Raw genomic sequence first — 25,838 nt, forward strand, 5'->3', positions numbered from 1 at the left:
AAAAACGATTTATGAAGAGGAACCTTTATCTGCTTGATTGCTTTGCCCGGCCATTCTTCTGCAGTATTGCAGCAATTGAATGGCTCTGCCTGCGGATGGAATTGCTCTCAACTTTTGTATTTGCCTTCTGCATGGTTCTCCTTGTGAGCTTCCCACATGGAACTATTGATCCAAGTATGTATGCTGTGAATTCTGGAAGCAACCCATAGTAACTGCCTTCCTTCTTTATCGTCATTTCCGTTAAAAAATAAACTTTCTTCATTTTGTATTATTGACATTGGTTTCTGATAACTCAGGCCATGCTGATTGAACTTATGCGTCAGAGTTATATCTGATCATTATGAATCTTTCATGTGATGAAGGATGATGACATGTTTATAAATATAATGTTGAACTAAGTGTTTAGAAAATAATTTTTTTTCTTTTTTTAATTACAAAACTTGCTTCAATGTCATAGGTATGGCGGGCCTTGCTGTTACATATGGACTTAACTTGAATGCTCGCTTGTCACGGTGGATATTGAGCTTTTGTAAACTGGAAACTAAAATTATTTCAATCGAGCGCATTCATCAGTATTGCCAAATCCCTAGTGAAGCACCACCTATCATTGATAATTGTCGCCCTCCATCTTCATGGCCAGAAACAGGGAAGATCGAACTTATTGATCTTAAGGTGCTCATTCACTTCTGATGGTTCTTTCATTGTTAATACTTGAATGCAAAAAATATTATTGAATTTTAAATTCATCATGATAAACTGGTATTTTGATTTTTTTTTTTTTTTTGATTGTTGAGGCCTTGAGGGTTTGGCTTTTAGTTCAATTTATTCTGATGTTTGCTGGCTGCTTCTATTTATTGGTCCCAATCAATTCTAGGTTGTATTTGACCCAACAACAGTTGTTAACACAGTAATATGACTGATAGCCACTGGTTGAGAAGCGACAATAACCAATAACTACCTTGTTGATGTGCTCCTAATCCATTGTTTATGAATATCTGGAACTTAAATGAAGCGGGTTAAGTTTCCACAATTTCATTTTCTTGGAGGTTGCAGGAGGTTCATATGGAACAATTCATTCGCATTACCTCACTTTAAATGGCAATAATTCGATAAAATATTAACCTTTCTCCTGAAAAGACCAGAGAGGTGTTTGTCCAGTTGGTTATCTTCAACAATTTCTTGATTTTTTTTCACTTTAACACTTCTGGTTGATGGAAGAGCATTATGAAAGTAATGACCCATGGTTTTCAATGCTAGGTTTCTTTTCCAAGGGATATACAACAGGGCAGGTTTAGAGTGACTACCCTTAAGTTAACATTCTCCAAAGTTCTGCATGCTGAACCAGTGGCATGTTGATATAAAGGTACTAAGAAGAAGTAAAATAGAAGAGATTATATTATCCTTTGGAAAATAAAGATCACAATTGATAACATGAAAGAGAATGCTTGGAAAACAACTTGATTTCGACTGGGTATTCTAGCTATTGGGCTATTTGGATACCACAAATATGTGAATAATATATCGAAGGGATAGTTGTGAGGAAAGCCATGCAATTGTTTTGGCAATCAAAGTATAGACTGCTTTTCTATCTTGTATTTTATGGCATCTTCACAGGTAGAAACAATATTCTGCAACCTTTGGTGGCAAGTGATGTTCTATTAGAGTTATTCTACAATACAATTAAGGTTGTATCATATTTTTAGTGGTTTCTTACCTACTTCAATTTAGCAAAGTGTGTTTGTTCCACATGGTAGGAGCTTTATGAGGGCAGAGACATTCTTGATCATGTCATCTTCTTGCAAACCTTGTTCTAATCTACTCATAATCAATGCTGTAGCTTTATGTAAATTCACTTTATTTAATATCCTTGGTAAAGCCATATTTCTTTGCTTTAAATGTTTGTCTACTTTTATTGTTGCCTACTAGTTTTATCTTTCTTGTCAGTATAGTTCTGTTTATTTGGAGCATATGTATCATTTTTAACTTCTATATTTTCTCTATAGTAGGATATGTAGGTTTCCTTTTTCTCTTTTTTGAACATTTAAAAAAATAATTGGGATGCTAAGTGCAGTAACGACATTCTTTTGTTGTTGTTGTTGTTGGAGTAATCTTGGCAGAAGATTTTGAGGGATAAGCGCTAGAAGCAAGTTGAAGGGAATATGGCAAAGAATGAATTACAATTTTAAAAGAGGTCTGACATTTAAATTAATGGGTGAGACTTGAGAGATATCCAAAGTGCTTATTATCATCATTTTTTTAAATACGTTATATGACAAAAAAGGATTATAAATATAAATATACCAGATTCAATCAGTCAGATGCATAAAATGTGTATGTGTTTCTAAGGTATGCTATCACTGCATGACTATGAATAAAGTGGGGATAGAATTTTGACATTTGGGATGCACTTGGCTAAGTTCGAAGAAAGAATATTAATGCACAGTTATGTTTGGCGATTAAATGAATTTTGATTGGGAATAAGGAACTAAAACACAAATTTTCATAAGGGATAGTTTTGATCTTATGAAGAAATAAAGCCTAGTGAAGTTATTAGTAAAAGGTTGTCTTTAATCAAATTAAATTAAGAAAAAACAGCACTTCTCTTCTTAATTGATATACATTAATGGAAGATCAGATGAGCTGAGATATATGAGGAAACATGATGGGGCTTTATCTTTAACTGCTACATATAATGAAAGAATGAGATGTGAGATTGTTCTTCTATATAGACATATGGAATCTCTCTCTGTGTCTAATTGGAAGGTGGGAGGGAGATTAATGACCCTTGTTTCCTTCTCTCTCATTGACATTGGGACTAATAAAGGCACACCACCCACCCCATTATCCACAGAAAGAGAAATATGAGCGCGGTAAATTAGCAACAAAAGGCCATCCAGTTTAAATAGTGAGTAACAGTCTCCTCTTTGGGTGCATTTGTATTTGCACAATTTTCTAGTATTATTTGGTCCAATGTTTGAAAAAGTGATCATAATGAGATAGGTACCATCATGTACCAGTATATACCACATGCTATAGTGCCTCCATGTTAGCAAACCATGAGTAGATACAAGGCATATGGCAGTACCTCAAAACTTGATCTGGTCTTAAACATGGTCCAGAGTGGTCATTAATAACCGATGACTGCTCTAGAGCATTCTGGTCAATTTAAAAAAACTGTGTGCATAGCCATCCATCTTACCTTGTTTGCCATCTCTCTTCTTCTTTTCTTTCATGCTTCTCTCTTCTATTTCCTCTCTCCTCATATGCTCATAGAAAGAGCAGCTATTGATTTATGCCCTTCTTCTCATTTGTTATTCTGCCTCGAAGGGATGGTCTGTTGACCTGTTTTGGTAGCAACTCTATGCATCATCTTTCTACACATTAAGGGTTCTGTCCCATCCAAAACATAGCACGAGTCTGTCAGAAATTAACTAAAATATGTTTCATTGTGGCATAACATGTTAAGTACTTGGATGCACCAAACAATTGACATTAATTTATTACAATAATGTCAAAGGTTTGTTGGCATAATATAGTAGCTTTAAATTATCCATTTAAGAAAATAAGATAGTGTTACAAGCTATTTTTTAGTGTTTGTACATTCTAGAATGTTACTTTTGAACATCAAAATGACTTGCTCGATATTCATTAACAGAGCATACATCCTTGATCATTTTGACATGCAAGTGATTCTACTAGTGTTACAAGCTATTTTTAGTGTTACAAGCTATTTTTTAGTGTTTGTACATTCTAAAATGTTACTTTTGAACATCAAAATGACTTGCTCGATGTTGATTAACAGAGCATACATCCTTGATCATTTTGACATGCAAGATGATTCTACTAGTATAATTTGTCTCGTGAATGTGAAAATACAAAATACTATTTTAATCATATAAATCAAGACCCATAGTCATTCCTAACTCTGAACCAATGCCAACCTCCATCTCTGGTAGTTTTGTTGAACGCAGAGGCTTACAACACCTTATTAGACAATGATGTCATAGCTTTTCTGAATGTGGGCATACTGATGCTGGTGGGTGCTTACATTGATTCACTTTAAACTTTTCAGAAATCAGAACTGTAGATATTTATCACCCTGGTCAACAGGAAAGTGCTTGATACTGATTCAAACCGATACCCCTGCTGAGATAAAAACTATGAGTCTAATGTGTGCAAGTTGACTGTTAAATGAAGTGGTTACAAAGTTGCTTTTGATCTGTGTACTGAATTTTTCTTGATCTGCACAAACTTATAAGCATATTACGTAAATTTTTTGACCCACTGTAAGGTTCGATACAAGGAGAACTTACCAATGGTGCTTCATGGCATAACCTGCACGTTTCCTGGTGGCAAAAAGATTGGGATTGTTGGGCGTACCGGAAGTGGTAAATCTACACTTATACAAGCGCTTTTCCGCCTTATTGAACCTGCAGATGGGAAAATCATTATTGATAACATAGACATTACCACTATTGGCCTTCATGATCTCCGTGCTCGGCTCAGCATCATACCACAAGATCCCACCTTGTTCGAAGGTACAATCAGAGTCAATCTTGACCCTCTTGAAGAGCACTCTGATCACGAAGTCTGGCAGGTAAAGCCAATTCACAAGCTGACCGAAAAAATTATATTTGCTCTTGAGTTCTTTTAACATATTTGATAACTGACCCTTCTTAGGCACTTGACAAGTGTCAACTTGGAGAGGTGATCCATCAGAAGATGCAAAAGCTTGACACTCCAGGTTTGTTGCATATTTGCATGCTACAAGGCTGTTGCCCATCTCTTCTTATACACATTACTGATATCAAAGTAATTTTCCCTTCTTTTTTGTTTCTTAAAAAAAAAAAACTTATCTTGTACCCTTCTCTTTATCTTTAATGAAGTTCAGGTGGGGCTCTCTCCCTCCTTTTCCTCAAAAAAAAAAAAAAAAAACGTAAATATCAGACATGAGGTATTGACATATGCTCTTTGGCATCTTCCTCAAAAACTGTGACATTATTTGTTTGTTTTCTCCCTTGATATTTTCTCAAAACAAAATTTCATCAGTTTCTCCTCAGTTTGAAACAGTTATTATAGGAGGGAAAAGAAACAATTTGAGGGGGGAAAAAGGCAGCTTTTTTTAATTTAAATTGTTTATTCTGCTTTTTGATTTTCAGATAATGTATGGAGGAAAAATAAAAAATCATTGACAAGTTTTGGCAAAATTCTTGCCCAGTATCATGTTCCAGATATACATCTGAGACAGCATATTATATGTTTGCTTGTTTTGCATTATCTTGACAAATGGATTACTTCTGGCCTTGCAGTCGTGGAGAATGGAGATAATTGGAGTGTTGGACAGCGCCAACTTCTTTCCTTAGGAAGGGCATTGCTAAAGCAGGCACAAATTTTGGTGCTTGATGAGGCAACGGCTTCTGTTGACACAGCCACGGATAATCTTATTCAGAAGATCATTCGCAGTGAATTTAAAGACTGCACGGTCTGCACCATAGCACACCGCATTCCAACAGTAATTGACAGTGACCTGGTTCTGGTTCTTAGTGATGGTGAGTTGATCATTAAGCTACTCTCCTGGTTATTCATGTATTTGTTGCCAATATTCTGTACATGTTGACCTATTTTTAGAAGCTATTACCGAGAAGTCATGGATTGGATCTTAATACATTTCCATATAAAATTCAATTTTTTTCATCTTTTGACCAAACATTTGCTCAGAGAAAATATGCTTTGCAATAATTATTATTTTTTCAGAGGTTATTCATTTCAGCTTCTCTTATTTTAGCTGGGATTCTAAAAAAAAATTTTGAGAAACTTTTTGAACTTAATTTTGAAATAGCCATTTTATGAATTTTAAATCGACATTTATCAGGAGAAGAAAAATACCTAGACATTATCAGAATTCCTCATGAACGAGTTCTTGTGTGCCTTAATTTCATTTAATGACCTTCCATGAGCTACCGTATGATGTGGCAGTTCAACACTGCATGTTTGTATGGTACTATGGGAAACCCATGATTTGTGGTGTAGCTGCAGAAGAAGTGACACACATACGTAAATTGTTGCTCTCAGCTCATCTGGATCATTTCTTTCCCACTCTTTGATGGACCATTTTAAGTCACATGGCTGGCTGAACAGGCTGAATTGGCCTTTTTATTGGTCAATCCTTGCCCATAACTTTAACTGAAACTGGGCAACTGCTTGGGCTATTGGAACTGATTACCTGTTAAATGAGTTTCTGCACAAGATTTCTTGAAGCTAACTTGAAGAAAAACTGCAATGTGTTTTCCAATTTTGTCCAGCTTCTTACTATGCTGTTTTATTTCCTTGTACATTTCAGGTAGAGTTGCAGAATTTGACAGTCCACAACGGTTGTTGGAGGATAAGTCATCGATGTTTCTAAAGCTAGTATCGGAGTACTCTACAAGGTCTAGCAGTATGTCAGATGCTTGAAATGGTCACTGAAAGAAGTGAGGTACAGTCTAAGACAGAAAGTAGGCTAGGACAGGTAATCTTCTAACAGATGACTCTGCCTTACGGCTTAGAAGCGAAGGAGAGAGGGAAGAAAACATGTAGGCTTCGGGTTGCTTAACCAACAAATAGAGGAAGAGGAAAACAATGAGAAGATCATCACAGATAGCAACTCATATTAGGGAAAAGCTGGAGCACAGTTCGAGTAGATCTTGTATAAATATGTACGAATTCTATCAAGGGTTATTGCAAAATAATAAAACAGCAAGATGCATGGGCCACAGTTTTATTTGAGGTGCAATAATAAGGCATTTTTGACATAAAACTTGAATTATTTGCCTTAATTTCTTTCTCAAATACGAGCAGGATGGCATCCTATGTCTCTATTTGCCCGAATCAAATGAAAGCTCTTATAATGAAAAATGGTAACATCCATCAGTGATTCCTTTTGCTATTTTCTGGTCAACAAGCAGGTTTAATTTGCTCTTCTGATTCGTTGCTTTCTTATTGAGGGATGACTCTGGCACTATTTTGATGTTGTCATCTTTACCTTACATTCTTCTAAGGTTATCATCCCCATTACAATAAAGGGATGATAAACTTGATAATGCCATTTTGTAAACTCTTCTTCAGCTTATGTTGATTTGTTTGTGAATCTATTTATTTTATTCTCTTTGAAAAATGGGTACATGTTGGCAGATATTTTTTGTTCTCTCCATACACCCTCACGCAAACTGACCTGTTAAGCTCGATGCAAATTGTTTATTCATTTCATAACAGCTTAAGATATTGGGGACAAATATTAGGCCAAGGTTGCTTTTGGTCGTAAATTCGGATTCGCAATATTACATGGAATAGGTGATTCAAGTACTGGCTTATATGCATCTATGTGTAAGGATCCAATCCATGGACAATCCAAATTCTTCTTTGCATAAATTTCAAAGCAAAAAAAAAAAAAAAAAATCTGAACCTCATGCACTGAGCACTAAGGCAGAAAGAAAGACTCCCAATGGAATCCGTCTCTTCTCTTCAAATCCGATCGGAAAAGAGTCTAGGGTGGATCAAACTGTAGCCAGGATCTTATAATTTCCATCTATAAATCCCTCGCAATCTACCCAATTGGAGATGTTATCATCCGTCTGGTAGAAAAGGGACCTCTCCTGAACTTAAGGAGGTTAACAACAAAGAACCCCGATGAGGGAAGTGGAACAGGCATTTCTGTTCCCTAGCGCGACATGAAAATGGAAGCCAATTTTGTGAGAACTTAACCAGCCAAAGTAAGGCTTAGAAGTAGCAAGCCTGAGACTTCAACAGAGTCTATAGAACCGGCCCATTAGTAAAGTTGAAGTATGGTAGACGGAATTAGTGGAAGTATGGAATCGCTTGCTCGAGGTATAAGATAAAAATGAGTCATATGCTGGATAAGGCCTTGGCCCTTTGACAGTTAGATTGAATCGACAACCATCAAACTTTATGATAGATCAAATTTTTTTTATTTCTTCTTTTTCTTTTCTTACACCAAACCAGTCGCCATTGCCAAACATGGCCTTGTGTTGGTTGCCAAGGTCTGGAGCCACCACTGTAAGAGCCTTCGGGCTCTCTACCGTCAAGGTTTGCAACCATAGAAAGTGGTCACTCAAGATTTGCCTTTCCCTATTTTCTACAAAAAAAAAAAAAGAGAAAATGAGAGAAAGAGGAGCAGAAAAATAAAAGAAAAAAAAAGAAAAGGAAAGGAAAAGGAGAGAGGCTCTCTCGCTTTTCTCTCTTCACTTATTTTCCTTAATTTCTCTCTCCATTTTCTTTCTTTATAAATTTCTCTCTAATTTTTTTTCTCTATAACTTTCTCTCTCTAGATTGTTTATCTTTAGAAATCTTATAAACTAATAGAGGGTTCAAATGTCTAGATAAACTTAGATCGATCAATTGACCTTGGAAAAGATCCTAGATCTTTAGTGTTACGACCATCTATTCTAATTTTTCCACGTCCATGATCATCGAGGATTTTTGTGTTGACATTGATTATGTAGAGGTGCAATAATCTGCACAAAAAGGTGTCGAGCGAAACATCTTATCCCACATTTATAGATCGAGGAATTGAATAATTATTGTGCTTAAGTCTGAAACTAGTAAAGGTAAGTATCCTTTTACATAATCCCATGTGTGTTCGTACACGCACGCATACATGCGCATGTGTGTGTATATATATATATATATATTAATTATTAGATTATGTATGATAATTTCTGACTTTATATTAAATATATAATTTTTTTTTATGATATATGTATCATATATTGACTATTTCGATTGTTGGGAATATCATATCTAGTATTTTAAAATTGGACAAGAAATGCAATATAAATTATTGAATGGTGTATTGATTCTATAAAAAGATTTAGAGTAGCTATGATACGGATTTTCAATCATGAGCTAAATCATAACACTTTTGATTGTCAATCATGGACCGAATCATGACATCCTGATTTGCCACCACAAGCTGAAGTATAGATTTTTTGGTTTGCCACCATGGGCCGAAGTCTAAATATCTTGGTTTACCACTACAGGCCGAAGCACGGATATTATGGATCGTCATCATGGGCCAAAGCATAGTATATAGTTTTCTAGACATGATTAGTCCAAAGCTAAAAGATAACTATTGATTTAGGATATGTTAATGATATGAATGATAAGTCATATGAATACACTAGTGATTTTTATTACAGATTTGTGATAATATATAATTTGTGCTATATGTTTATATAACTATTAAATTATATTATATATTTGACATGATATTTTGTGATATATGATTTCTTTTTGATACCGCTCATTCATTATTTTTAAATTATATTATTATATTAGTATAAATATGATGGGATTTTTATTGGATTGTAAAGCTTATAATCCTAATTCTTTTCTCTTTAAGTCGCAAGATGCATAGTATTGGATAAGTTTGATCTTGAAGTTCAAACGATAGAGCCATCTTATAGCCTTGCATAATCTTTAGGGCCTGTTCTAGGGTTTATACAGTCATGTCACATAATCAACTTAGATAATGGGTTTGGGTGTGACACTATGACTTTAGCAAAATAAGTACTTTGAAGGCATCCCATTATTAGGCAAATCTAACTTTATCATTGGAGGTAAATATTAATAAAATAGAAAAATTAAGTATCTGCCTGAAAAAACAATCATGCACAAAATCTAAAATCAGTGAGAAATAAAAAATAGGGTGAACCAGATCTAAGGCATGCTAGGCATTATTCTAAAGGCATATTTGGTTGGAGAGAGTTGGGTTCTGGAATGAGAATAAGTGATCTTCATTCTAATTATTTAGTTGGAAAGAGTCTTACTCTAATTTTAAAGGAGAATGGGAATACCCTCCAAAATATCATCCCTAATCTCTTTTATTATTTAAATCTCATTCAGGATACGATCCGGTGACCAACCAAAATGCTTGGGGGGTTCCAATTCTCATTCCAAATCACTTCGGACCGGACTCCTCACGAACCAAATGCAGCTTATAAGCATTTTTGCCTCTCTCGCGCTTGTCTGGACTAAATCATCTCACGTGCATACAGCCAGCCTAGCCAAGCATGCACGTTTTGCGTGCAACTCAAAAACCCATATATCCAACTAAAATCGTGTAGTTGAAAAAAATTGAGGTGGTTGTTTGGGAGAAGTGGAGATTTGAAATCAGAATAGGAATAAATGACTCACATTCAAACTATCTAGTTGAGATGAATTCCATTTCGATTCTGATTTTGGGATAGAATGAGAATGGCCCAATTTATCTAGAACTCAATCTCCACTCTCTTCTACAGATTTAAATTTTTATTTCGATTCTGATTCTAATTACGAACCAAGCACTTTAGAAAATTTGATCATTCTGATTCTGATTTCAATTCATTCCAATTCTCATTTCAATTTCGATTTGATCACGAATCAAGCATCCCCTAAAAGCAAAAGAATATTAATGCAACTCTAGTTGCATTAATTTTTTTAATATAGGATAAATATTTATTGAACAATATACGAAGTAAATGCTTTAATGATTATACTTCTCAATCAAAATTTAAAAAATATTTAAATAGTTAAATATCTCTAACATCTATTAGCTTTTTGGAGAAAACCTCTCTTTTAGTTTTTGCCTTCCCATCTATTTGCAATATCTGTTCTTGATACCAAACTCAAACTCTCAATTATGTCTGCAAGATTTTGCTTAAAATGCTATAAATTTTCCTATCACATGCATCACTCTTGTCAAACTCTGGTATTATATATATGGGAATGCAAGGAAGCAACCAAAAATGTCTCTCACCTAGCAAAATCCACATGTATAAGGTTTCTCATTCTAAGCACACTCCTTAAAGGAAAAAATATTAAAAAAAAAATTTTGTCGGGAGCAAACTAGCATTGGACTCTTAAGTGGTGCGTGTAAGAAGTATTGATGCATGGTTGTGATCTTTTCTTTATGATCTATTAGATTTCATCAAAAAAAAAAAAAAATCAACTTCTATTAGACTACACGTGCGGTGTATGTCTGAGTACAAATCTTTGATAAGAAATGTGTAATAAAAATTATTTTTTAAATTATCAAGAAAATTATCAAGTTTGGAGAGACGAACTCTCCCTCTCTTCTTACTACAATCTTCCATACTTTTTTTCTTATTTGCCATCAACAAAATCAAACATGCTAGATGAAATTTGAAAAATGATGGACCAGCAAACGTGCTTCTATTTTCAAAAATTTGAAAAGAAAGTAGAAACAAAATTTTTATTTCTATTTATTTTTATACAAAGTGATAACAATACAAAATGCAACGTAGATTTTTCTGCTTCTCCTCAAATTACATTTTAATATTTTCTTCCCATATAAATATTTTGAAGATATTGTTATTAAACACTTATAATCTTATTTTAAGCAATACTAAACATGGCATAAAATTAACAAACCTGTGTATGATTTTTTTTTTTTTTTTTTGATAAAGGACATGCATACTAAATCTAAGAAGCATCAAGCATGTCATAATTTTACAGGTCCTTTCTATGTCTTATTTGCAAATTTATGTGTTATTTCTTTTTAGTTATATCATCTTGTATCAGAGCAGTATCCTGTTCCCTCTTGCTGGAACCAACCAACGGTCGATTCTTTGGTCTGATCATGCTCTGAGATATGAAAAAGACGGGTACCGTGATAACTGGGAAAAAAAATTGCCGGTATGATGCATTACAGGCATCTACCTTAGAATTTTTATTCCTCATTCCGTAACTCGCTGAAGTCTCGCCCGAATCTTATTCGGAATAGGAGCGCCCACTGTACGCTAGAGTCGGATGTTTAGCACCGACATAGGGGCCATAAATTTGTTATCGAAAATGGCAACGATTGCTAGGAAAACCTGTCGGAATAACTGGGGAATAAAGGGAGATTAAGCTCGCAGTCAGAGAGAGAGGATGGAGGCTGGCGACATGGACGAAGCGACTAGGGCGCAATTCCCGCTCTCCTTCGGCAAGCCGTCCAAGGTCCAAACCCAGACTTCCGCCGTCCACTCCTCCACGCGCCGGACCTCCGCCGCCTCCGCAAGCCCTAACCAGAGCTCCCGGCCGGAACCGGGGAGCCGTGGCTCCAGAGATGCCTCCGGTGGTTTGAACGGCAGAGGAGAGGAGGACGATGACGGCGTGATGATTGGGCCTCCGCCGCCTCCCCCGCAAGCCAATCAGGCGCAGCCTCCGGATACGGATGAGGAAGTGATGATTGGGCCTCCGCGGCCGCCGCTGGCTACGAAGCAGGTGGATTCGGATGATGATGGTTCGGACTCTGGAATGGATGACTCCATGGAGGATTTGCCTCGAATTCCTCTTAGTAACGAGATCGTGCTCAGAGGGCATTCCAAGGTATTTGGATTCTCTGTTTCTATGTAGCAACTCTTTTGCATTTTTTTTTTCCTGAAAAGAAAAACTATTAAGTGGAGTCATTTTTTATAGAACGTTGTGAAGATGTGACAATTAAGGAATAGTTAACTTCTTGTTTGTGGGGTGTTTGTTTCCATACTCATTGATATTCCAATTTTCTGGAGGGGGATAAAAAAAATTAGGGTTGTCACCTATTGCCTGGGTTTAGATCTATTTTTGCTAGTAATTCTGTAAGGTTTCATTTGGTGCAAAACGCTTATTTCTGACACTTGATTCAAGGAAAACTTGTCCTAAATGTTATGCAGTCAATTTTTCTGATGGTCAGGCTGACAAATCTCAGAAACAATGGCTCAAGATGATGTTTTGAGTAACAAGAATGTATCTAGAGTGTGCATGTATACTCCACTTTGGGTTTGGCTTTTACCTGAGAAAAATTACATTAGATTGAAGGGCATATCTTTTTGGATGATGGGCTAAAGTGGGAAGTGGCCACTCTGGGGAAGTGGCTAGTTTTGGGTGGTGCACTTATGCAAACTGCATTCTTGTTGTTTGGTTAGCAAGGCAAGTGAGTTGCAGTTCTATGCTCTTACTATGGTTGTTTGGTTAGTACGAACTATTTGGTTGAAAGGGTCCTAGGTGCTTTTAGTTGCCTTCTCCCGGTGAATTTGGTCCCCAATGGTTGAAAACTTGAAGTAATTGCAGCGAAACCATAGGTCCCTGTCACAATGCAGGAACATGGAAAAACCATGAAAAGTTCTCTGAAAGCATAGTTTTGAGCGGAACATGAATTTCCCCTTTTAAATCAGATTCCAGGCTTTCATAAAGGCATTTGCCCTCCCTCAAAAATAGCATCTAGGGCTTAATATTTTGTTCATTATCTATCTTAGCTCTTTGACTTTTAGGTGTTGGCTTGTGGTTGGAGAAAACATGTTTGGAAAACTATATATATTTTCCAGGGAAAGATATTTGAAGTGGGAGCCAGAAAAGAGTCAGTTAGTAAAACTTGCTCATTTTGGGAGGAAGGATCTTATGCATCTTTATTTGCAGTAGGACAAAATGTTGATTTTAGTTTGATTGGGAGTGTGAAAATGAAATATTTTGGTCTTTCAAAAGCAGCCCACCTTGTGGATAGGAGTTTGATTAATCATTAGCAAGGATGCTTGAGTTTGATGCATGAGAGGCAAATTTCATTGTTTTTGATAGAGAGATGGAGAGACAGATGGTTAAGAGACATTCTTTATTTTCTTTGCTTGTAACTGTTCAGATTTCATCATAAGCTTCATCGGGCATAATTTTGCAAATCTGCAATTTTCAGATTTTTGTGCTTGTGTTTAATCACCATCCTTCATGAGTTCACATAGTTGAGTTCTTCACAAGGATCAGCATTGATGCACCAACAACTTGGCCTAGATGCAGCCTAAATTCCATGCATAGCCAAGCATTTGGAACAATCTTGCTCGAGCTATTTGAAGCTGTCCAATTGCTTTATAAAAGATTGAGAATCTTCACTCTGTATAGAGCAACTGCATACGGCGATTTATTTTACATGATAAAATTAAGTACCACTTGTTGAGAAATATTCATGATGATTAAATCTGACAAAAAAAGAAAGAAAAATAAGAGGATTGGTAGATGGAGAAGAGGAAGACTAGACTAAGAAGAAGAAATTGGATTCGATTTCTTTTAGACCTGGATACATGGTCAAAGAGGGGAGAAATTGACGTGGAAGGATAAATAATGGTAGTTAAGGAAATCAAATTGTTTTAGATCTGAGTATTGGGCTTTGGAAAGAGGAAAGATGTAGAAGGTGAAGAAGAATAGAGAGAAGAAGATAGAGGGTTCTTTCCAAAAAAACCTTAAACACAATTCATTCTTTAGAGTTATCAAAATAAGATCAAAAATTTGTATGCCTTCATTAATCATTTATAAAACAACACAAACCCATCATTCCCAGTGTTGGGGCAATTCATGTTAATTATGATTTGAGCAATAATGACATAAACATCATTTTTTTGTACCTTCTGAATAACTTGTAGAATCACCTTAGTGGATAAGAAAATTGCGAAAAACATTTCCTGCACTCAATTTAAGCCTATCTACATCAGGCATGACCTAAGGATGATAAAAAAAATCACTTTGAAAGCATGGTCAATGTTTGACTTGGTGTAATGATATGCTTCTGTTTGTTATCATTCATATGTCCATATATTTACATGCATATGTATGTACTTATATGTATATCGTGTACCCACTTGGTGCTTCAGTCATGTTATTTTTCTTCCCACTTCTTTGGGCCTTTGAGCCAAGTGAAAATGGAGAGAGTTTTCCACTGATTTAATTGTCGTAGCAATCATGTGCCTTGGAGTAATCGTTTCTTCTTGAGCTTGCAAAATAAACATTCAATACTCTTGCTGCAGATAAAGAGTTCTATCAGGTCTGGAGTTTACTCTGGAAAGATTGATTCCAAAACCACAAGTGCACACCACCAAATGGACCATGAAAGCAAATATTGTACACACACATATTACATCTATTAACAATCAATATAGGACTTCTCAAAAGCATATGTTTTTCAGTTTGTGGTTCTTATGTTGATAAAACCAATTCAAAACTATGATCGATCCTTCTAACAAGAAAAGAGAAACTGATTAATGCTAAACCTTGACCAGAATCCCTTTGCTTGTGCAACTAAGGCAAGTTACAACCTTCATGAGACTATGAATGCTACTTTGGCAGAAATTGGCTTGTTCCCTATTCCTGAAAAGAGTTTAGACAAAGGAGGGGAAAAGACAATTTGATACAACAAATTACATATTAGCATTCATCTCTGAACACGTCTAGATGTGGTCTTGTTGTTGTTTGTGTGCATTGTCAGCAACTTCATAAAATTTCTAAATCTGGTTGTGTCATGATCTCTGCAAATCTTATTATTTGTTAACTTAGGATTTTACTTTATGACATTTTTATGTTCAACTTTTTATGAATTGCAGGTTGTTTCAGCTCTTGCTGTCGATCATTCAGGATCAAGAGTCCTTTCTGGTAGCTATGATTATACTGTCCGTATGTATGATTTTCAAGGGATGAATTCCAAGTTGCAATCTTTCAGACAGTTGGAACCATTCGAGGGACACCAAGTTCGAAGTTTAAGTTGGAGTCCAACATCTGACCGATTTTTGTGCATTACAGGTTCAGCACAGGCTAAGGTATTTTTCATTTTCATAAATTTCGCAAAAACAGTGTTTGTCTTATTAGCATAATTTTATATGTAGACATCAATGACAAGCAATTGTGTGTCCATTTCAGATTTACGACCGAGACGGACTTACTTTGGGTGAGTTTATAAAGGGGGACATGTATATACGTGACCTGAAAAATACTAAGGGGCATATATCTGGATTGACTGGTGGAGAATGGAACCCTAAATCGAAGGAGACTATTTTAACTTCTTCAGAAGATGGCTCATTGCGGATATGGGATGCGGCTGACTTCAAAAGTCAAAAACAGGTTTTTCTCATTATTCAGTTAACAAGTTTGAACCAAACACATTTCAAAGTTTTTAATATTTCTATTAGCAGTTTCGAGGAAAAATATTCACCAAATTTCTCCATGCATTCAGATGTAAATAGTTAAGATTATTTAGAATGATGCAATCCACTCAGATTCTAGTGCATCTATCACCTTCATTAGAAGATATTTTGGAGTTACATTTGCTGTTTAAAGATGAAATTTTGTACTAGATACACTGAATGTGATATCATCTCTTTTCACTACATGAGAGGTGTTATGATCAGGGAATTCTAAGCAGCCGTTTTGTTTACAGGTTATCAAACCTAAACTAGCAAGGCCAGCAAGAATTCCAGTTACAGCATGTGCTTGGGATCGTGATGGCAAGCGCATTGTCGGTGGCATTGGGGATGGTTCCATACAGGTATCAGCATGATGATTACAGTTCTCCTCACTTGATTTCAAATATTCAATATTGAGCCTATTCTTTGTATCTTAACCTCCATTAATTTTGAATAGCATAATCTATATGCTAATTCGCAAGTCATCTACTAATTGAGTTTCTTCATATTTTCCAGATATGGAGCATCAAGCCTGGATGGGGAAGTAGACCAGATATACATGTGGAGAAAGCACATGCTGATGATATCACTGGACTTAGGTTTTCTACAGATGGGCAGATTCTTCTGTCAAGAAGCACTGATAGTACACTTAAGGTAATATTTTATATTCATATTATACCACCACTGGTGTTTTAGATTGTTCATTCTACATTTAACATTTTTTGTCTCTTCCAAAAATTCAAATTTGCAATCATTATAAATTATCATGTTTTATTTTTTCTGTGTAGGTTTGGGACTTACGGCAAATAAAATGTCCTGTTAGAGTCTTTGAAGACCTTCCAAATCATTATTCTCAGACAAATGTCGCATTCAGTCCTGACGAACAACTACTATTTACTGGAACCTCTGTTGAAAGAGAAGGCACAAGTGGAGGTCTACTCTGCTTCTTTGACCGAAGGAAACTGAGCTTGTATCGAGGGTGGGAATTTCTCCTAAATGTAGTGTTGTATGCTGTGCTTGGCACCCAAGGATTAATCAGGTTGGCTCATAATCTGCTTGTCATTATGACATCTATTACTTCACGCAATGCATATTATAGATACTCATAAATTTTGAATGCTTCTACCTTTTTGTGCCTTTTTTTTTTTTTTTTTTGAGGATAAAAAGGATTTTTAACATTCTACTGCTTATGCTCTGGCTAGGAAACTATACCATACTTGTATGCATATATCTAGAATTTTGCTACCATGTCCTTTTGTCCCCTCCTCGATTCAACAGTATGCAACAGATTTTTTGCTGGATGGCATAATTAGACAGTACATCATGCTAAAATATCTGTTGTTTCTGAAGGTCTTCGCAACTGTTGGTGACAAGAAAGAAGGGGGAACCCACATACTTTATGATCCATCTATCAGTCAGAGAGGAGCTCTTGTATGTGTTGGGAGAGCACCAAGGAAAAAATCTGTAGATGATTTTGAGGTACAGCCAGTTATTCACAACCCACATGCATTGCCCTTATTCAGAGATCAGCCTACCCGTAAACGTCAACGAGAAAAAGCATTGAAAGATCCCCTTAAATCACACAAGCCCGAGCTTCCTGTTACTGGTCCAGGCTTTGGTGGAAGAGTTGGTACCTCTAAAGGCAGCTTGTTGACCCAGTATCTTTTGAAGGTATATAGCCGATGCCAAAAAGAATTTGTTGTGAACTTTTGCTTTTGAAATTCCTTTCTTCATTGATATGAAGATAATGATCCATAGTTGAGTATTAACAACCTTTTGTTACAGCAAGGTGGTTTGATCAAGGAGACTTGGATGGAAGAAGATCCAAGAGAGGCAATACTTAAGTATGCTGATGTTGCAGCAAAAGACCCCAAGTACATTGCACCTGCATATGCCGAGACTCAGCCTGAACCTGTTTTCACAAAGTCTGATTCTGAGGAGGAAGAGAAATAACTAAGTAATGGTCTACTGTGTTATATTATCATTAAGGCCTGCTATCTGATCTCTTTCTATAGATATCTTAAAATGATTACCTGATTGAACTCCTGTATATTTTTTTGTTAAATTTTATCTTTTAAATCCACGGTTTTATCATTTCCCATGGAGTAAATAATTAAACCTCTTTAACACTCTCTCTCCTCAAATGAACTTTAATCAGTCGGGTGCTCAGGTACCGTTCCACTTTATAGCGGTAGACTGAGTTGCTAATGCTGGAATCTCTGTTGTTGAGGATGAATGGTACGAGTACTGTCATTGTGCACAATTGCTGAGCTGCCCAAAGATCTCATGTAAATGAAGTCTCCAGTGTTTAAGTGACAGGTAAATTATTGATGTGAAGATGCTGTGTATCTTATTTGGTTGACTATGAAATGAATATTTTCCACTCTTTGCTTGATTTAAGATACAACCTTGTATCTCAGGAATTCGTAAGGGGTTGGACTAGACTTGTTATTCATGGCCATCTGCAATTATAATCCAGATACCAATATGCAATATCTATAGCAATGCTTGGTGTAGGTGATCAGTAAGGAAACCTCATAGATTGATGTTCACAAATGTTCCTCTCGGTGTTAGAGGAGAGGGATTGAAGAACATTGCCATTAACATTGTCGATTTCACTTCATCAAGAAGAAAAAAAAAAGGCAGTGTCGATTTCATGCTCCAGTCATTGTTCAAATACGTGTTGCTTTAGGTTCCAAATATGCACTCTGCAGAGCTTTTTCAGATTGATGAGGCAAGTGATCTCAAGAGGCACCTCTAGATTGCAAAAATTTGATTCTTGCGTTCTCAAAAGAAGCCTTGAATCATATCTTTCTTGAGGTTGGTTGAGATTCATTGATCATCATCATTATCATGTTCATTACATCATTATTGATAGCACATTCAGACATTTCAGTGGGGTAACTGACCTCTTTCACATCTTTAACGTCCCGTCAAACATGATAGGGACTGAGGATTGAGGATGTATAGGATTGTCGACTACTGGAGAAGGTAATGTTCATGATAGAAGCTCACATTTTCCAGCTGTATGGTGGCCTGACTTTAGTGATGTTGGCATTCCAAGGATTAACCAGTGGATTATATGGTAATATTGACAAGTTTTTCTTTTTTTTTTTGTTTGATGTTGAACCAGATTGGATGATAAAGTATGATCATCATAACTCATCTTGCTGGTTTGTTTGTTTTTTGGATTGAGAGGGAAGTAAGGTTTTAGCCATGGGATGGGATCATCCTCCTTTGAATCATAATACTTGGACCATGATTTGCCGAACCGCTTTTGTCGAATTATACTAGTGGTTAATCAGTGTAGTTTGAGCATTCGATTCAGAATGCTGGCAAAAATGAAGCGAGAAAGAAGGAAAAGAAAAAGAGAGAGAGAACAGAGAAGATAAGAGAAGGAGAGGAAAAGGTCGACAATGACCAGTCGAGGCCTTAAGGACTTCGTGGTCCTCTTGTAAGATGCGAGAAATAAGAGATATAAAGGGAAAGAGGAGAAGAAAGAGAACAGGAGTGAGGAAAAGACGGTGGAGACATCGGAGTGTCACTCGATGGTTGCCATAGCTATCGGATGGCCCAAATCTGGCCTGTGGTCACTGTAGATTCGAAACAAGAGCATTCCCCTAGTTCATTGCATTTTTCTTTGAATACGATAAATAGTAAAGCTGGTAAATTAATTTTATTTTTAAAAAAATATGATGAAATAAGATCGTCATTCTTGTTTCGAAGCCGTGGCGATCGTGGGATGGATTTGGGCCATCCAGCAGCCTCCCCATCACCTTTCTCTCCCTCTCTTTGCTCTCGTTTCCTCTCATGGAGGACCGAGAGTCCAAGAGGTTTCGATGACACTTTGAGGGCCTCCATGGCCCTCCAATGGTCATCATTGGTGTCTGTGTGTCCACTGGTCTCCCTTTTCTTCTCTTCATTATCCTCTCTTTCTTTCTCTATTTTCTCTTCAGTTCGTCTCTCATTTCTATATCAATTCGGATCCCATATGATCCAATACAGGACTGTACTAACTCATACCGCCCGACCAACTGGCACGAGATTCGGTTCCAAGTTGATGATCGTTGCTTGCAACAAGCATTCAGCTTTGGTATTAAAGGCATATTCTTTTATAGGTAAATATCATGGAAAAGTTGGTCAACTTTTTCATTAACCAACTTATCCATATTCTCATATTTTTCAAGATGGATAAGTTATTTTTTCGTGGATGGCATTGATCCATCAAATAGGAGAAAATCTTATCCACCTAGCGGGTGGCTAAATCATTTTTCTATCAACAAAAAAAATAATCTTTTTAATTGATTCCTAATAGTTATACCTTTAATCTCTTATAATAATAATATAATATATTATAATATAGTATGTCATAATAATATAATATATAATAATATTTATATAATACATTATTATAATATAATATACTATGTTATTATAATAAATTATAATAATATAATACTATAATAATAATATAATAATATAATATATTATTAAATATAATAATATATATTATATTATATCAACATAAGGTATTAACATGATATAATATATATAATATACTATAATATATTATTATATATTAATGTATTATAATATAATAATATTATATAACATATATTATATTAAGATAAGATATAATATAATGTAATATTATTGTATATTATAATATATTATAATAATATAATATATCATATTATATTATTATATATAATAATATTTATATAATAAAATATATTATGAAAAATATGGATAGATCTTAGCAACTTATCCAAAAAATTAGTAATGCAAAAGAACATGGGTAACAGATTTTCGAGCTATTATCCAATATATAAAAGAATATGATCAATTATTTTTTATGTAAATATTATCTGAAAAAATATTTATTTAAAAAAATATAAATTTTTAAATAATTTTTTTACTCGCAAAATAACTAAGACTGAAGTGGCTCGGGCCGGCTCGAGGCCCATCGGGTCGGGTCGGCTTCGGATCAGGCTTCGGGCTTGGTCTGAAACCATTCAGATCGGGCTCAAACTAAAAAAATAGAGCCCATTTTACTTTCAGACTGGGCTCGGTCCAGACCCGAAACTGAGCCCGATTAAAAGCCCGATTCTCAACTCGAGAACAGCTAGGCCAGGCCTGAAATGGAGCCTGACTAAAAGTGCTTGAAAATGAATGATGAATCATCGAATCGGAAGTTAGAAAATAGAACTCGAAAGACTCGAAAGTCGGAACCCATTGATCCCATTAAACCCTTAAACCCTTAAAGCCATCGCCTCTTCAGCTCTTTCTCTTCTCTTCTGTCTCCTAACTTTTTCAGTTTTCTGTCAAAGTCTCGAAGTCGAAGAGGCTGAAGAGCTCTAGCCCCTGGCCCTCCCTGATCCATGTTTCGTCCACCGATCGCCGTCACCATCTTCCCCCATCGTCGTGTCTGATCTTCCATCTTCCCTATTTGCCATTGCCAACACAGTGACACCGGTCCTGTATCTTCCCTCATCGGTCATCACTGGCACCGTCTTCCTGTCTTCGACCATCACCGTTTGTTGTTTTGGGTAAAGATCCTTTGAATCCCCTTCCTCCAGATCTCAACTCTTAGTATTCCTCAATCCCTATTTTCTTTTCCTCTCAAGACTAGGGTTTTGAAGTTATATTGTCAGAGAGAGGAGCTAGGTTCACAGTGTTGGGCAGCTGGGCTTCAACACCTTGCCGGAGTCAAGGTTAGACCTCCATCTTTTTAACCCATTGATCCTATTAAACCCTTAAACCCATCGCCTCTTCGGCTCTTCCTCTTCTCTTCTGTCTCCTACTTTCCTAGTCTTCCCATCGAAGTCTCGAAGTCGAAGAGGCTGAAAAGCCTTAGCCCCTGGCCCTCCTTGGTCCGTATTCCATCCACCGACTGCCATCACCATCTTCCCCCATCGTCGTGTCTGATCTTCCATCTTCCCCATTTGCCATCACCAACACAGTGACATTGGTCCTCCGTCTTCCCTTATCGGCCATCACTGACGCCGTCTTCCTATCTTCGGCTACGATCGTTCATCATTTTGGGTAAGGATCTTCTGAATTCCCTTCCTCCAGATCTCAAGTCTTAGTATTCCTCAATCCCTATTTTCTTTTCCTCTCAAGACTAGGGTTTTGAAGTTGTATTGCCAGAGAGTGGAGGCTAGGTTCATCGTGCTGGGCAGCTAGGCATCAACACCTTGCTAGAGACAAGATTAGACCAACATCCTTTAGCTATTTTTCTTATCTTTAGAGCCGTCGTCGTCGTCCAGATGAGAATCAGATAGCCACCAAAATCCATCTAATCGTGTCTTTCCTGTTTTGATCTTCTTCATTGTGATATTGATCATTTTAGCTAATTGTCTGTTTTAGCATATTGCACTACAAAAAATATCACTTTTTACGATGAATTTATTTACGACAAAAATATATTTCATTGCAAATAAGGATATTTACGATGATAATAAAAATTTATTGCTAATAATTATTTATTTACGATGAAAATAATTTTTCATCGTAAATATCTTCATATTTGCAACGAAAATAAAATTTCATCGTAAATACATATTATTTATGATAAAATTAATCATCATCAATAATAAAATATTTATTTTAATTTTAAATTCTTAAATATTAACGATGAAAATAGTTTCATCATAAATATTGGAAGTATTTGTAATGAAAATTAAATCTTTATCACAAATACATGTTATTTACAATAAAAAATTTTCATCACTAATATTTGAAAAAAATAAAAAATTTAAAATTTTAATAATTAAATATTATTTATGATGAAAATATTACGTCATAAATAATAGAGTATTGATGATGAAACCTAAATTTTTATCATAAATTAATATTATTTACAACAAAAATTTTATCATTAATATGTGAAAAAAATAAAAAATTTTAAAAATTTAAAAATTATATATTATTTACGATGAACATATTACGTCATAAATACAGACGTATTCCCAATGAAAACTCATTTTCTGTCGTAAATACTTAAGTATTTACGATGAAAAACTTTCATCGCTAATAGTTGAAAGAAAATAAAAAATTTAAAAATTTAAAAATTATAGATTATTTGTAACGAAAATATTACATCATAAATAATGGATTATTGATGATGAAAATAAAATTTTTATCACAAATATATTTTATTTATGATAAAAAAATTTATCGCTAATATGTATAAAAAAATAAAAAATTTTAAAAATTCAAAAATTACAGATTATTTATGATAAAAATATTACGTTATAAATATTTATATATTTATGATAAAATTAATTTTCTATCATAAATACTTTAGTATTTATGATGAAAAATTTTTATCGCTAATATTTGAAAGAAAATAAAAAAAATTATAAATTTAAAAATTAAATTATAAATTATTTATGATAAAAATATTACATCATAAATAATGAGTATTTATGATGAATAGTAAACTTTTTATCGTAAATACTCTAATATTTATGACATAATATTTTCATCACTAATACATAAAAAAATAAAAAATTTAAAAATTATAAATTAGTTACGATGAAAATTTAACGTCGTCAATAATTGAATATTGATGGTAAAAACTTAATTTTTATCATAAATACTCTATTATTTATGATGAAAATTTTTTTTCGCTAATAAATAAAAAAATAAAAAATTTAAAAATTTAAAAAATTAAAAATTATAAATTATTTGTGATAAAAACTTTATTTTTTTCATAAATAACATGTATGTACGATAAAAAATATATTTTCATCATAAATCATCACTATTTATGATGAAAATTTTGTCGCTAATATTTAAAAAAATAAAAAATTTTAAAAATTTATAAATTATAAATTATTAGCGATGAAAATTTTTCTATTGAAGGATGTTTAGATATATTATAGTAATTTTTTTATATTTATAAAAATAAATATTAGATAGTTTTTAAAAAATAATATGTGTACAAAAAAAAATATGTAGAATATTAAGATATCCTGGTCCTCAATCTTTATAAGGTTCTATCTGTGGCATCTTGAACCAATCCAAAATCAATTCTTAGAGGATGGATCAAGAGAAAGATGGTTGGAAATTGAAGCTAAGGATGTCTTCATTCCTATGGCTGCCATTTGAATCTCGCCCAAATGACGTTCGATCTTTCGGACCTTTTGCTCGAGTTTCTCCTCCTGACGAGATTTTGTGAGGCACGGAGAGTAGCCCAAGGTTGAATCTCCATTGGAGGAGATCGAAGAATGTTGGCATTATTCTTCATGCCTGGACCCTGATGGGATGGTGCTTGTCGATCGATCAGGACAGAATGACGCGCACCTCGAGGGAGATTCTCTAGAAGCAGTTTTGCTGGCTACACGGAGAGGCACAGTTTGAGGAGCATATTGCGAGGGTTGTCATTGCTTTGTGGTTTGCTGTAAATACTAGACGGTGTTGGTCAATGCTTGGATCTGTCGAATCAGGTCGTTGAATCGTTACGGTCCTCTATAATAGGTGGTGGTATAGGTCCTTGAGGAGTGGATGCTTGCACTGCATCACCCATGCTTCGTTGAGATGACTGTCGATGAGAAGCTGCAAAATTGTTGCAAGTTTTGTTCTTACCATAGTTCATCCATTTCATTACTAAAATATTCTGAAAAATTGATATATTTACTACATCAGCTATATATATATACACACACATATATACATATATTATTGCATTATTGTGGCCAAGAGATGAATAAAAAATGAATGGAAGAAAATAATATGAGGAACAAGACTTGGTCAGGAGAAAATTTTTTTAAATAAAAAATTATTTTTTATTAATTATTAGCGATAAAAAAATTTTGGTCGCTAATTATGTAATTAGCGATGAAATAGAAAATTTTCGTCATCAATAATATTTTCTCGAGGCTAAATTTTTCTAGCGAGAATTTTTTTTTTGACGAAAATTATTAACGATGAAAATTAATTTTTCATTACAAATATTTTTATTTAAATTATTTATGATGAAAATTGATTATTAGTGATGAAAAGTTGTGTCGCTAATACTCCGCGTCCCATCAACTCCCATCGGAAACCCATTTCTCTTCCTCATCCCCCACCCGACAGTCCAACTTCCTCCCCCTCCCGCAAGCTTCCTACCCCCCCGGCGTCCCGCGTGCCTCCGGTTTCCTCCGTCGCCGCCGTCGAGGTGAGTCGACTTTATCTCTATTTTTTTTTTTGGATGGGTTTTGACCGATGATGGGGATGGGGATGGAGAACGTGCCGCAGCCACGTGGGGCCTGCGGGCCGCGACGGCGACGGTGGGCTGGGGACGGCGATGTGGGGATGGCGACGAGCCGGGGCTGGGGCCTGCGAGCCGGAGCCGGCGATGTCGACTCTTCTATTTTTTGGGGGGGTGGGTTCGGGCCAGGGATGGGGACGGGGATGGGGATGGGGAACGGCACGGGGCCGGTGTGCCGGGGCCGACGTGCCAAGGATGGCGCGCCTGGGCCGGGATGGCGGGCCGTAGCCACATGCGGCCTGCGGGCCACTACCATGTGGGGCCTGCGTGTTGAGGCCTGCATGTCGGGGCGTGCCGGGACCGGTGATGGCAGGCTGAGGTTGGGACCGGGGCCGCCGAGCCGGAGCTGGAGCCGGTGACGGCGAGCCAAGATGGGGCTGGGTCACGGCTGTGTTGGGGCCTACGGGCCAAGCCGGTGACGGCGGGCCAGGGAGGGGCCAACGAGCTAGAGCTGGAGCCGGCAACGGCGAGCCGGGGCGCGGCTGTGCCAGAAATGGTAGGCCGGGCACGCCTGGCCTGCGGGCCGAGCACGTGTGGGTTCGGATGGGTCGGGCCTGGGTTGGGGTGGGTCGAGCCTGGATGGGGTCGATGGGGTCGGGTCCGGTCGGGCTAGCGCGGATCGGGTGGAG

General features: G+C 36.0%; 2 protein-coding genes across 5 annotated transcripts in view; both read left to right on the forward strand.

The window, feature by feature from the left end:
* The window catches only part of LOC105043189 (ABC transporter C family member 5), a 14,863-nt gene extending 7,940 nt beyond the window's left edge, over positions 1 to 6,923 (forward strand). For 3 of the 4 annotated variants that reach the window (XM_073255975.1, XM_019850129.3, XM_019850130.3), the window contains 6 exons: positions 1 to 174; positions 458 to 672; positions 4,292 to 4,597; positions 4,681 to 4,744; positions 5,310 to 5,549; positions 6,341 to 6,923. The exon at positions 1 to 174 is cut by the window's left edge and continues 121 nt beyond it. In XM_073255975.1, the coding sequence (XP_073112076.1) occupies positions 1 to 174; positions 458 to 672; positions 4,292 to 4,597; positions 4,681 to 4,744; positions 5,310 to 5,549; positions 6,341 to 6,453 (1,112 nt within the window). In that variant the 3' untranslated portion in view covers positions 6,454 to 6,923. The remainder of the gene's footprint in view (positions 175 to 457; positions 673 to 4,291; positions 4,598 to 4,680; positions 4,745 to 5,309; positions 5,550 to 6,340) is intronic. The other variant, XM_019850131.3, reaches the window with a different exon arrangement.
* A 4,791-nt stretch (positions 6,924 to 11,714) lies between these two features.
* On the forward strand, positions 11,715 to 18,044 carry LOC105043188 (uncharacterized). The gene is given in 9 exon segments (XM_010920642.4): positions 11,715 to 12,366; positions 15,375 to 15,587; positions 15,688 to 15,888; positions 16,205 to 16,312; positions 16,467 to 16,604; positions 16,739 to 16,910; positions 16,913 to 16,989; positions 17,301 to 17,621; positions 17,736 to 18,044. Coding segments are annotated over 9 exon segments (1,839 nt in total). The 5' UTR covers positions 11,715 to 11,925; the 3' UTR covers positions 17,904 to 18,044.
* Positions 18,045 to 25,838: the final 7,794 nt, after the last annotated feature.

The sequence above is a fragment of the Elaeis guineensis genome, chromosome 4 (assembly GCF_000442705.2).
Source record: "Elaeis guineensis isolate ETL-2024a chromosome 4, EG11, whole genome shotgun sequence".
In the NCBI taxonomy this organism is placed as follows: domain Eukaryota; kingdom Viridiplantae; phylum Streptophyta; class Magnoliopsida; order Arecales; family Arecaceae; genus Elaeis; species Elaeis guineensis.